At 43.6% G+C, this 11,183-nt stretch overlaps 1 protein-coding gene across 2 annotated transcripts; it reads left to right on the top strand.

Annotated features, from left to right (window-relative positions):
* The first annotated feature begins 2,474 nt into the window (after positions 1-2,474).
* mfsd4aa (major facilitator superfamily domain containing 4Aa) lies at positions 2,475-10,381 on the top strand. 2 transcript variants are annotated; one of them, XM_027024525.2, is made up of 11 exons: positions 2,475-2,880; positions 4,331-4,529; positions 4,794-4,878; positions 4,966-5,021; positions 5,986-6,157; positions 6,550-6,665; positions 6,749-6,922; positions 7,819-7,966; positions 9,054-9,124; positions 9,237-9,357; positions 9,593-10,381. In XM_027024525.2, the coding sequence occupies exons 1-11, from the start codon at positions 2,645-2,647 to the stop codon at positions 9,634-9,636; spliced, it is 1,422 nt and encodes a 473-aa protein (XP_026880326.1). In that variant the 5' UTR covers positions 2,475-2,644; the 3' UTR covers positions 9,637-10,381. The 2 variants fall into 2 exon arrangements, with proteins under 2 accessions (XP_026880326.1, XP_026880317.1); XM_027024516.2 differs by having other exon boundaries at positions 4,794-5,021.
* Positions 10,382-11,183: the final 802 nt, after the last annotated feature.

Below are 11,183 nucleotides of genomic sequence, written 5' to 3' on the forward strand. Positions count from 1 at the left end.
ACTGCACTGTCTTTGACCACAAGACCCTTCAGAGAATAGTGAGAACAGCTGAGAAGATCATTGGGGTCTCTCTTCCCTCCATCACACATTTACACAACACGCTGCATCCAGAAAGCCACCAGCATTGTGGAATACCCCACACACCCTTCACACAAACTGTTCACCCTTTCGCCATCTGGAAAAAGGTACCGCAGCATCCGGTCCCTCACCTCTAGACTGTGCAACAACTTCTTCCCAGAAGCCATCAGACTCCTGAACTCTGACTAATTCCAATTCCAAACAAATGGACACTTCTACACACACACACACACACACACACACACACACACACACACACACACACACACACACACACACATGTGCTTATACACATACATACATACATACATACACAGACACACATTGTTTTTTATTTTTGTATTGGACAAATTGCTGAAGTCAAACTTCACACACATATAATATGCACTCCTTTTGCACTCTTGCACATTCTTTCTACTGGCTGCTAGAATACTGTACTAAATCAGTACTGTATTCTGAACTGTTTCTGGCTGCTACCGGTGACTGCTATGTATAGCATCACTCCTATGCAAAAACCCAGTTCTGTGTACTGATCAAAATAAATGCACTGTCTGCTCATTGTGTATTGTATTTGTTATGGTATTATTGCACTGCATTGTATTGTTGCACTTGTGTAGTGTGTTGTCTGTTGCACTTGTTTTGTGTTGCACCATGGTCATGGAGGAACATTGTTTCGTTGTTGCTGTGTACTTGTATAGCTGAAGTGACAATAAAGCCTTTTGAACCTTGACTTTGTCCTGGTGTGCAGTTGTTTTTAGTATTAAACTGAAAGCAAATGTCATCTTGTAGGAACAAATGAACAATGTTTGTGTTGAACATTATGGCCAGCTTGCTAGCAGAGGGGCAGGTTGGTAGTATCATTATAGTGACTGCTGACTTCAGACTTATGTCATGGTTAAAATTGAAAGAGAAAGGGGTTATCTAGAGTTATGCCAAACACAGAATATACAGATAATGGCCCTATTGGTACTTTAGTAGTTTCTATCTGTTCTTGTTCCAAATCTAGCCCAGGAGAGTTGGGAAACCCCCGTCTCTTACAGTTTCAATAAAACCTTGCACAAAACTCTTCACAAATCTTCAGTTTATTTGGTTATTTATTTGAGCTTGAGTTATCTACCTTCAACTGGGAGCTGCTAGGTATTGCCAGTTTAGAAGATGGCTAACAAGCCATATCCTTGTTCTATATAACTGAGTTATAAAAAACATTACGTCTGTGTTTTGAAGAACAATTGGTTGGTGTGCCCTCATTTGGCTGTTTGTCACCCATTCTATGTGATGTCCATGTGTGTGTTCTTGGTCGGGTTAGTCCCTACCACAGTGGAGTGACCAGCATGTCCAGAGACACTCTTGCTGTGCTTGAAATCAAAGACCTCACCTGTGGCAACACGTCAGCCTTATTCTGTCTGGTGTGGCGACTGCTATGTCTCTATGCCATCTAACTACAGCAGTTTCACCCTCTGACATGTGCACCCTCTAACACAGCCTCTTTTCGGCCCTTTTACAACTAAAACGTGTTTCGTTTGAGGCGCATTTTGGCTTCTTTGGTTTTACATATGGTCCTTTAAGCCGCGTGCGTTTTCGAAGTTCGCGTCGCGTCTAAGAATTCGCAGCGTGTTTGTTAAAATGTAGAGCCATTGCTTCCAAAGGTGTTGTAAAGTGATTTATAAATATGTACCGCGTCCATGATTTCAGTGGATTTGTAAAGTGTAGCATATCGATTTTTGGAGTGCATCATTTTCTCGCCATGTAGAAGCTAAGATGCTAATATAAGTCAGGTGAAAGAGCTGGAACTGGAACACGCGCGCCTGATACTTTATTTGATGGGTTCTTCATTAAATGCTTCCTTATGTAAAAAATTGTATGGACTGAGTTTTCAATTTCCTGTCATTGGGTAACCTAACGTAGGGGGTGAGAGACACGCAGGGCAAACGTAAAAAAGGAGAGCTCTAATATGTAAAACTTTAAACGTACAAAGGAGAGCTCTAATATGTAAAACTTTAAACGTACAAAGGAGAGCTCTAATATCTAAAACTTTAAACGTAAAAAGGAGAGCTTTAATATGTAAAAGAGCTCTATTTTTACGTTTGCCTTGCGTATCTGCCCCTACATATAGGCTACTTCTTAAAATTAATTAGTGGAAACCGGAGAATAGTTGAAACTATTCTCCGGTTTCCACTAATAAATTTTAAGAAGTAACCTATAATGGGGTACTCGGTATAAGTCCTAATATCGATCCAGAAAATCGATCACTCCTCCAGATCATCAGAATCGAGCTATTTGATTAATTTCTGTTGCACATCGCCGTAAAAGCTATTTTGTCTTACTGGCAAACTGTAGGAAGTGCGGGCAGTAGGACTGCACCCGTGTCCTCTGTAAAAAGCAACGTTGAAGTTCAGGGGGAGGATCGCGTTGCTGATGGCGCGTCCCCAGCCTCCAGGAGTTGGACTCTGGTATAGCAGGTTTGCTCATGCAACGACTCATGGCATGAGGTTCTTGAACGCATGACATGTCACATCACTACATTGCATGGCCGAGCACGATGAGGACGGTTTAGCATCACTGTAACATGGCGAAAGTGGTGGACGAACGGACTTGCGCTTTGTTCCGGAGTAACTGGCAGCACACCCTAACGTACTGGAGCGTGTTCTTCAGTTTTGGGCTGTGCATCGCGTTTCTGGGCCCGACCGTCCTTGACCTGCGGTGCCAGACGCATTCTACGCTGCAGGGCCTCACGCTGGTTTTCTTCGCGCAACAGTTCTGTCTGCTCATGGGCAGCTCGGTTGGCGGATTCTTCAGTAAATCGCAAGTATCCAAAGCATCTCACCATAACCGGTTTTAAATGTGTTTAATGGCTGGCTATCAAGTTCAATGACGGGAATTAATAACCAGTTATAGTAAAATCAAGGTGTCTTTCGTGAATAATCAGATTTCATAATTCTCTCAATAGTTTTCCACTGTGAACGTGGGGGAACGTTTTTGGAAACTACTAAACCTAATGCATCTCTTTTACTGTCGCTTTGCCATATGTATTCATAAGAGCACTTTTAGATCGCAGATGAAATGTTCCCATATTCTCACGACATTGTGGCAGTATATCTACGTAAAACAATGAAACGGATAGGCGCGCTCCTCTGCTGTTACTTGACTGTAGGTGCAGCTCTTTTGCTGATCTCTGCTCCGATGAGTGGTCATTTTGAGGAGCGTCTCGCTAAAACGAGGCGTAGACCATTTTTGTTTGAAGCCCTGTTTAATGGTCATCACGCTTTCACTAAGGTCCTTCTAAGGCCTTCTGTGTTTCGTGCAGTTTTTATCAATATCTTTCTCCAGAAGAGCTAAATATCTGATAAACAAAGCAGTGTTGTTCAACCTTCACTCTACCTGGTAGTCTTTTTAGCTTGCTTGCTGTGGATGAACAAAAACCATCTAGTCTTTTAAAAAACAGGTGGGCAAGGTGTTTCCATCGTCCTCTTCTCAGGTGCTTTTCACGCGATCCACTGTGTGGACATCTCTAAGCAAGCAGGAGCATTTCTCTGATAAATCATTAATGCAGAAAGTTATGTATAAGAGAATAGTGGAACCGGTTAAAAGGTTACATGTGTTATGGCTTCATACAGCCTAAGGCACAGAAAATTCCCAGGAGCGGTTCTAAAAGGCTAACACTAAGACTCCCGTGAGCTCCAGGGGTTCATAATCTGCTCTGTACTTTCTACTCATTTGTGTTTAGTCAGTCAATGTCTGACCCTCGAATGCCCCTTGCCTGCTGCCAGACCTCTCCGAATGAAACCAAACATGTCTTATCTACAAATGTGCTTTTGCTGGACACATTTTTGATAAGAGTTTTAATTTACATTGTGTAAGTGTGTTTTGGAGTATGAACATTTTAGATTACATGAATGTGTTTTAAAGGCTAAATCTCTTACTTCCTTGCCCCTTCTTGACCTGGGCAGTTCTCCTCTGGGAATGATGCCAGGATGTTCATTTCAAAGACAAAAAACTAATCTGGTTGTCAAGGGTTACAGAAGTAATGCTAATCTCCGAATCATGTGGTTCTGTTCCCAACATTTGATATACTAACATGTACTGGGCAAATAAGCATATTGGGTCAAGGTGACAGCAATGTCAACACTATCCAAGCTGCCCGACTTGCATGGGGGGAGCGTGTACTTGTTTGAATTCCTTTACTAAGCTCATTGGCTTGTTGGCACTGTGCTGTGGTCTCAGTCTCCCTGGATCTGCCCCTTCTTGTCTCCAGGCTTGCCTGCTCCTTGTGGTCTCTGGCTGGATCCACCTTCATCATCTCCGCTGTGTTTGCCTTCATCCCCGTATGCGCCAATCTGCCGATGCTGGCTGTTGCCATGGCGATCGCAGGCCTGGCCATGGGTGTCATCGACACCATTTCTAACCTGCAGCTGGTGAAGATTTACCAGAAGGACTCCACAGTTTTCCTGCAGGTGCGGAAGCTGTTGGGTCTAAATTGGCTGGTTCTGAGGCTTGCCGGGCCTTGCCTTACACTAGTCCCTCACTTAAATTGATAAAAAAAATAAAAAAATAAATTAAAAAAAAACCTCACTGGGCTGTTAATTTCAATATCACATTTGATATGTTGACTTATTGGATAGCTTTGACTATTAAATTGTGAACTAATACTAAGACTTGCCACACATTAAATTAGACTTTAACATATTCCTGCCCTGTCTTATGACTCTTTTTTTCAGGCTCTCCATTTCTTTGTTGGTCTTGGGGCGTTGGTTAGCCCACTCATCGCTGACCCTTTTTTATCAGAGATGGATTGTGTGTTGGGTAACACCACTATCAGTTCATCAACAAAGAGGCACTTGAACAAAGTAGTTGACCTGCACAACATGTCCCACGTCCATTTCCATACAGAAGTTCCAGTCGTCACCAATGTCTCCTACGCTTTTTGGATCATGGCACTCATCAATGTAAGGCTGTTCTCTTTGAATCAAGAATGTTGAGGCCAAAGTCTCAATTTAATATTGGTGTGGATGTGCTGAGAAGATTAGACAGTTAGTTATTAGCATGGATCAGGTTTGTGTTTGTAACTTTGGAAGCATGGCAAACGTATCCGTTACTCTAAGCAGACATTCCAGAGGTGTCCTGGTTCCAGGGCTGACGTGGTGGGAGCAGTGTGTTCCCTCACTGACTCTGCGTTAAATGAGAGAACTCAAAGAGCAGTTATCATTTCAGCTAGCTTCCTCTCTGCCATTCCGAAGACTCCCTTATGATGGGTATTTGCATATTACATCAAGGTAATGGCTGCTTCACTGAAAACTGTCTTGCTTCTAGGTCTTGCTTCTGGGAATGACTTTATTGCACCATGGTGGTTTAGGTAGTTTGAATTGTATTGAAAAAATGTTTCTAGTTTATATATTCTATATAATTTGTCAGAGGAGGAGCAACATAGAGAAACAGGTTCCATCTTAGTGAGGCTATCACCTTTTTTAAAATAAAAATGTAGCATTTTTTAATCCTTATATACATTTTACAACACAGTGACCACAACATGGCATGTAATTGGTCACACTAATTCAGGTTTTTGTTTTATTCCCCAGTCCTGTCACTTATGCACCAGTTTGTCCTTAAACTGAATTAGATGGATCAAAGAGGTTTGCAAAAACAGAAATATTTTTGGAAGAATGTGCATATGTTTAGGTGACACAAACAAGTCATGTTTAAGGGCAAACATGTCTGATGAACAGGTATACTGAATTCTGTGCTGGGGTGGTTGTCATATCGTTGCGAGTACTGAAGAGTATTGCTGGAGTACAGTCCCTGGGCTGGACTCATGCACTTCAGCTTTGTGTGGTCCCCTTTTGTTGCACACCAATCTCAACGCCCCGATACTCCCGCAGGCTCTAACTGTGCCCGTCTGGTTTTTGCATCTAGCTGCCTGTGCCCATCGCGGTGTTTGTCCTCATATATCGGGAGAGGTTGCTGTCATGCTGGTTTGAGCGCAACCCTCGTCTCCTGGACAGCGACGTGCACATGTACAGCATGAAGGGGGAGAGAAGCTCCTGGCAGCAGGACGTGAGCTCGCTGGAGGGTCCTGAACCAAGAGGCGAGAGCTGTCTTCATCGGTGCACTACTGCTCAGGACTGGGATTCCCAAAAGCACCATAAAACAAAGATGGTCTTTAAATGGCAGAGCGAGTATTACACTGAACACTCTGCAATGATTTTGGGAAAGGAGGCCCAGTTTGGTTTTATAAATACGTCCCTGAAAACAAGAAGTCTGTTTATGAACCGCATGTTAGATTGCCACCACATCTGATGGTGCTCTTTGGAAAAACCCAATTGAGTTGAAACTCAAATTTCATGTTATTTGTTTGTGCTACTGTTCCACTAAGGCCACCGGCCATGTTTACAAACACCCGTGTTATTGGGGCGTGCTACGGTCCCGGCCGTGTGGGCTTCTGATGGTGAGTTACTGGTTTTGACTTCTTTTCTTCAGGATACCTAAACCTGCTGAATAGCTGTCCCCTCAGCAAGCTGAAAGAACTTCCCTTGTCGTTCTTTGGGTTGCATCTTCTGGGAGGGCTTGTGCTTTTTTTTTCCGATGGCATAGTGGTAAGAGATCCTACTTGCCCATCCCAGTACTGAGCTTTGTTGTGGAAAGTATCCAGGCCTAATTTCTCTGCTCCATGCTTCAGGGCTCGTACACAGGCTTCGTTTACACCTACGCCGTGGCTCCGCCCATGAGTCTGACTCACAAGGTGGCAGGCTACCTGAACAGCGTCTTCTGGGCATCCATCACACTGGGGCGCCTGGCCTCCATAGCCCTGTCTTGCCATATTAAACCTGTTCACTTGCTCACTATCAACCAGGTAAGGGGTGTCTGCCATCCCGTCACTATCCTAGCTCATAAGATTATAATTATGAAGTTATATTATTAGAATCACATTTTTCTTAGTAGTCTTCATTTCCTAGATGTCTTCTGTACTGTATTTTCTGGTCTGTAGTCCTCTGAGGAAAATAAATTACTGCTATTATAGTAGCAGTTAGCTGATCCCAGATGTAAGCTGTTTTAATTTAGGTGTGCCAGGATCAGTTATAGAAATCTCCAGTTGTTTTAGAACAAGCTTGAGTCCTTATTTGCTTTGTTGGAACTGGCTGTTTACAAGCTTTCCTTCTCCCATGAATGTTTGTACTTGAATGGCAGCCTCTGCAACTCTTTTTCTAGTAATTATTTAAAGCTTCTTTCCTTGTTGTGTAATTTGTGATGGAAACCTGAGAGGGGTGATACCACTGTTTAACGTGCTGATTTGCAGAGTCATATGGGTTGTACAGTATAACAGAATGAGCCATAAATGCACGTGTGTAAACAGCAGGTAGAATCAAAAACCCACATCCTTGTTCCTGTTTTAATCCAACCTCTTGGCATTCTTTGTTCCAGACGTTAGTGATGTCAGGCTTTCTTTTCATTGGTTGTTGTAATTGTTTGTTTATTGGTTTTTATAACTGGTCCACTGCCATGGATTAGTCGAGGTGCTGGTGCAGTGTTGGAATGAGCAAAGCGTTAATTCCCAGTGTCCCTGTAGCGGACAAAGCACTGACGAGGGATCACAGAACCATTTCTTCCTCTCAGCTTCAAGGCCCATTGGATCCAGCATCCGTTTATACGGGGGGGGGGGGGGGGGGTCTTGGCCGCCGTTATGGTGGCCCCCCTTCTCTTCTTCTAATGCTCTCCTCTCCAACCCCCCCCCGTCTGACCCTCTCCCAGGTTGGTGTCATAGTGATGCTGTTTCTCCTCCTCATGTGCTACACCAGCAGTGTGTTCCTGTTTGTGGGCACCTGCTTTCTAGGTTTGTTCATCAGCAGTGTCTACCCCTGCATGCTCGCTCTCACAGAAGACATCCTTGACTACAAAGGTAATTATAGCAGCGGTCATCTCTAAACGACACTGTTAACGTTTAACGGCTTCTGTTGTTTTTGCTAATCTCCGTATAATCACCGCACTGTTTATCGCTGAGGTCAAGGATGTGGAAAAAGGGAAAAGCCATCAACTGGAACATCCGTCCTCCAAACCAATCGTACCAGACATTCTGCTTCACTGCTCTGCGTTAATAATGTCGGTGACATCACCCTGGCCAGACGCGTCTAATGGGCACTCAGAGTGACAGCTTTTTAATTTTCAAATTCATCTAGTTGGTCCTCATATGAGCGAGCTTCCTCTAAAATAATCCACTTCATCAATATTCAAGTGCATGATAATTGATGATCTCTTTAGGGCCCGTTTCCGAGGTCCAAGAAATTAGGGGGGTTCTGTGCTGCTAAATTTTGAATGACATTACTGGACCTTGCGAATGTAAGGTGCACGAACCTGAGTGTTGAGGGATAATTCCTCATTCAGTGGAGAAACATTAAAGTGGAATTAGACCATTCTCAATGGCTTCTGTGTTCCCTCTCTGTCCAATTAAACTTTGTTCTATTAAACTTTGTCATCGCGAATCACTTTTCTACAGACTTGCCTCCCAAAATATACTTATATATGCATGCATTCTTAACTTTTCTTCCCATACAATAGAGTTTGGCATTATTACATGGAGGCCAGGTATTGCAGAATTCAGCACTTCTTTTACTGCTTAATGCATGAGCTAATGATCACTTCCCCCTCGCTTTTTTATTTTTATATGCTATAACACGTACAGTGGCTCTAGGACGGTTGAGACAATCTCTCGTATGTTCTGGGCGTGTGCCATTGGTCAAACATTTACTATGACCATGGGTGTTCATCTCGAGGTTACTGCCACGCAGAGCTTCATGGTTCTCGACTGCAAAGCCCTTCTTCCTACGCCAGCTGCTACAGAGGCACTCTGCTGCCATTGTGATTTCCTGTTGTTAAACAGCACAAATGAAATGTATTTGTCCACTCGAAAGTCATGACCACACTTCCTGTTTGCCCTTGTTAAACAGATGAAACTGTAGGTTTTTAAAAAAATGTTTTTCCTGTGCCAGGGTGTGCCACGGCTGTGCTTGTGACCTGTGCTGGGATGGGTGAGATGCTTTTACAGCTAATCGTGGGCTCGGTAAGGAAACGTGTGTGTGTGTGTGTGTGTGTGTGTGTCTGTGTGTGCACATGCACATGCATCACGGGTACCAGGATTTTAACAGCGCTCCTGAGGCTCCTCTCTCGTCCAGGTCATCCATGCCTACGGCAGTTACAGCTTCCTCTTGTCTGGATTGGTTTTTGGCTGCATAGGCTTCCTGCTCTTCCTCATGCTGCTCGTAGTTGATCACATATGCAAACATGATGGGGCAGGTACACTCATTTCTGTTCGACTACATTACCCATAGTGCTGTGCATTCTTCTATCAATGTGAAGTTTGTAGAACTTGCAAAACAAATTGAGGTAAACCGGTCAAACTAAGGATGAACCAAACATGATTGCTATACCTAATGCTGTCTGAACTTTATAAGACTGAAAAGCTTTAACATAAAAATGTCATACCGGTGAAGGCAGTTACATCTGAATAAAGGTTGTGTTTTCTGAACAGCTGCCCAAAGGACACACCCTGAGGCTGATGTAGCCGCACACTAATGGCACTGCAGTATTGAATTTAGGCCAAAGGATACAGAGGGAAGCAAAGGTTTACTGACCTCCGGGATCCTAGGCTAAGACTCTGCGCCGCGAGAAGAGGACAAGACCGAAAGTAGACACAGGCTCCTCACAACCTGAGCCATGAAACCTGGTCGACCCTCAGACAAGAGTGTGTGTGTGTGTGTGTGTGTGTGTGTGTGTGTGTGTGTGTGTTTATATATGAAGATGAAAGGCTGAGGGGCAGTGGAGCTGGACGTAGGCCTGAGCATGCTGGCCCTTTTACTTCCGGGTCGCCGGTGTTGTCTGCGTGAGATGAACGTGTTACTGTGACAGTGTGTCTAAGCCTTTACTGATGTCATCCTTTCCTTTTTGTCTCTGCACTCTTTTTATTCTTTTTTTTTGTATTGGAGTGATTATACTGGTTAAGACTTATGAAAATCCTTTTTTTTCCCTAAATGGTGGATTGTTTGCTGCTGTTTTATGAAGTTGTAGATTATTCAGATACAGTTTAAATGTAAACATGAATTATGGCGTAAAGATCAGGTGTAACTGACTGAAGGAACTGCTTAAAACGGAAGATTCTGCACCGGCGATTACTGCATTTCAATATCTGATGATGAATGAAATGAAATGAAAATGAATGAAAACATTGTAAAAACTGACAGTCAATCAGTTAATTACCATTACTGCTTGCAAAATGCAAAATAACAGCCAAGCAGCTGTATACAATAAAGAGATTAAAAGTAGGCATCATGCATATAAATACTGAAACTCAAAAGAAATTGATCCGTTTTGTTCTTGGTAGTTTTTTTTAACGTCAAGCCGCAACTCTAGGCCCTGTTCACACGTGGCAGTAACCTGGGTCCTGCATGTTCAAATCACACGTGGCTAGTGTGAAGCGGGTACAATGCATCTCGGCGGCGCGCTCTAATCCAAGCACTCGAATCAGTTCCAGCGGTGGTCTGGGCTCATCCCATCTGCATTGTGAACGCATCCTCGACAGTGCCGAAGCAAGAACAAAGAAGACAGATAAATGTGGCTGCGTTTCAGAACAGAAATCACAAATTGGCCTAGCAGACCACGTGATCTAAATGCTTTCGCATCCTGTACAGGAGCGTGAGCAACATTAGGCTCATGCGGCAGTAAATGCGCCGCTTAGCGCATCCTTCTGCAGTAACCATGACACATGCCAAGTGGAGTGGGTCCCCCAGACCTGTTCAAAATACCAAGTGTAAACAGCAATGACTTTGTTAGTTGTGCCAGTTGTGAACACGGCCTGCGTATCGTCTAGATTTCCTCACACCAACAGACGAGAAAGCCTCACTTCCACAGCAAGTCTAATTCAATTCTTTTAGTGTTATTTCAGACCATTTTCTCTGGCTTGACGTTGAAAGGGCATCACAGGGTTTTGTCATTAAACACTCGTCTTTTCATCTAGTCCTGTAGGAATATCGGTACACAAAATGGAGTTTTTCCCCACCAAACTCTCCACTTAACAGCCCACTTGTGTTGAGTTCAGCAGCTCAAAAAATGGACAGCCTACTAGC

Source organism: Electrophorus electricus, chromosome 20, assembly GCF_013358815.1.
Source record: "Electrophorus electricus isolate fEleEle1 chromosome 20, fEleEle1.pri, whole genome shotgun sequence".
In the NCBI taxonomy this organism is placed as follows: domain Eukaryota; kingdom Metazoa; phylum Chordata; class Actinopteri; order Gymnotiformes; family Gymnotidae; genus Electrophorus; species Electrophorus electricus.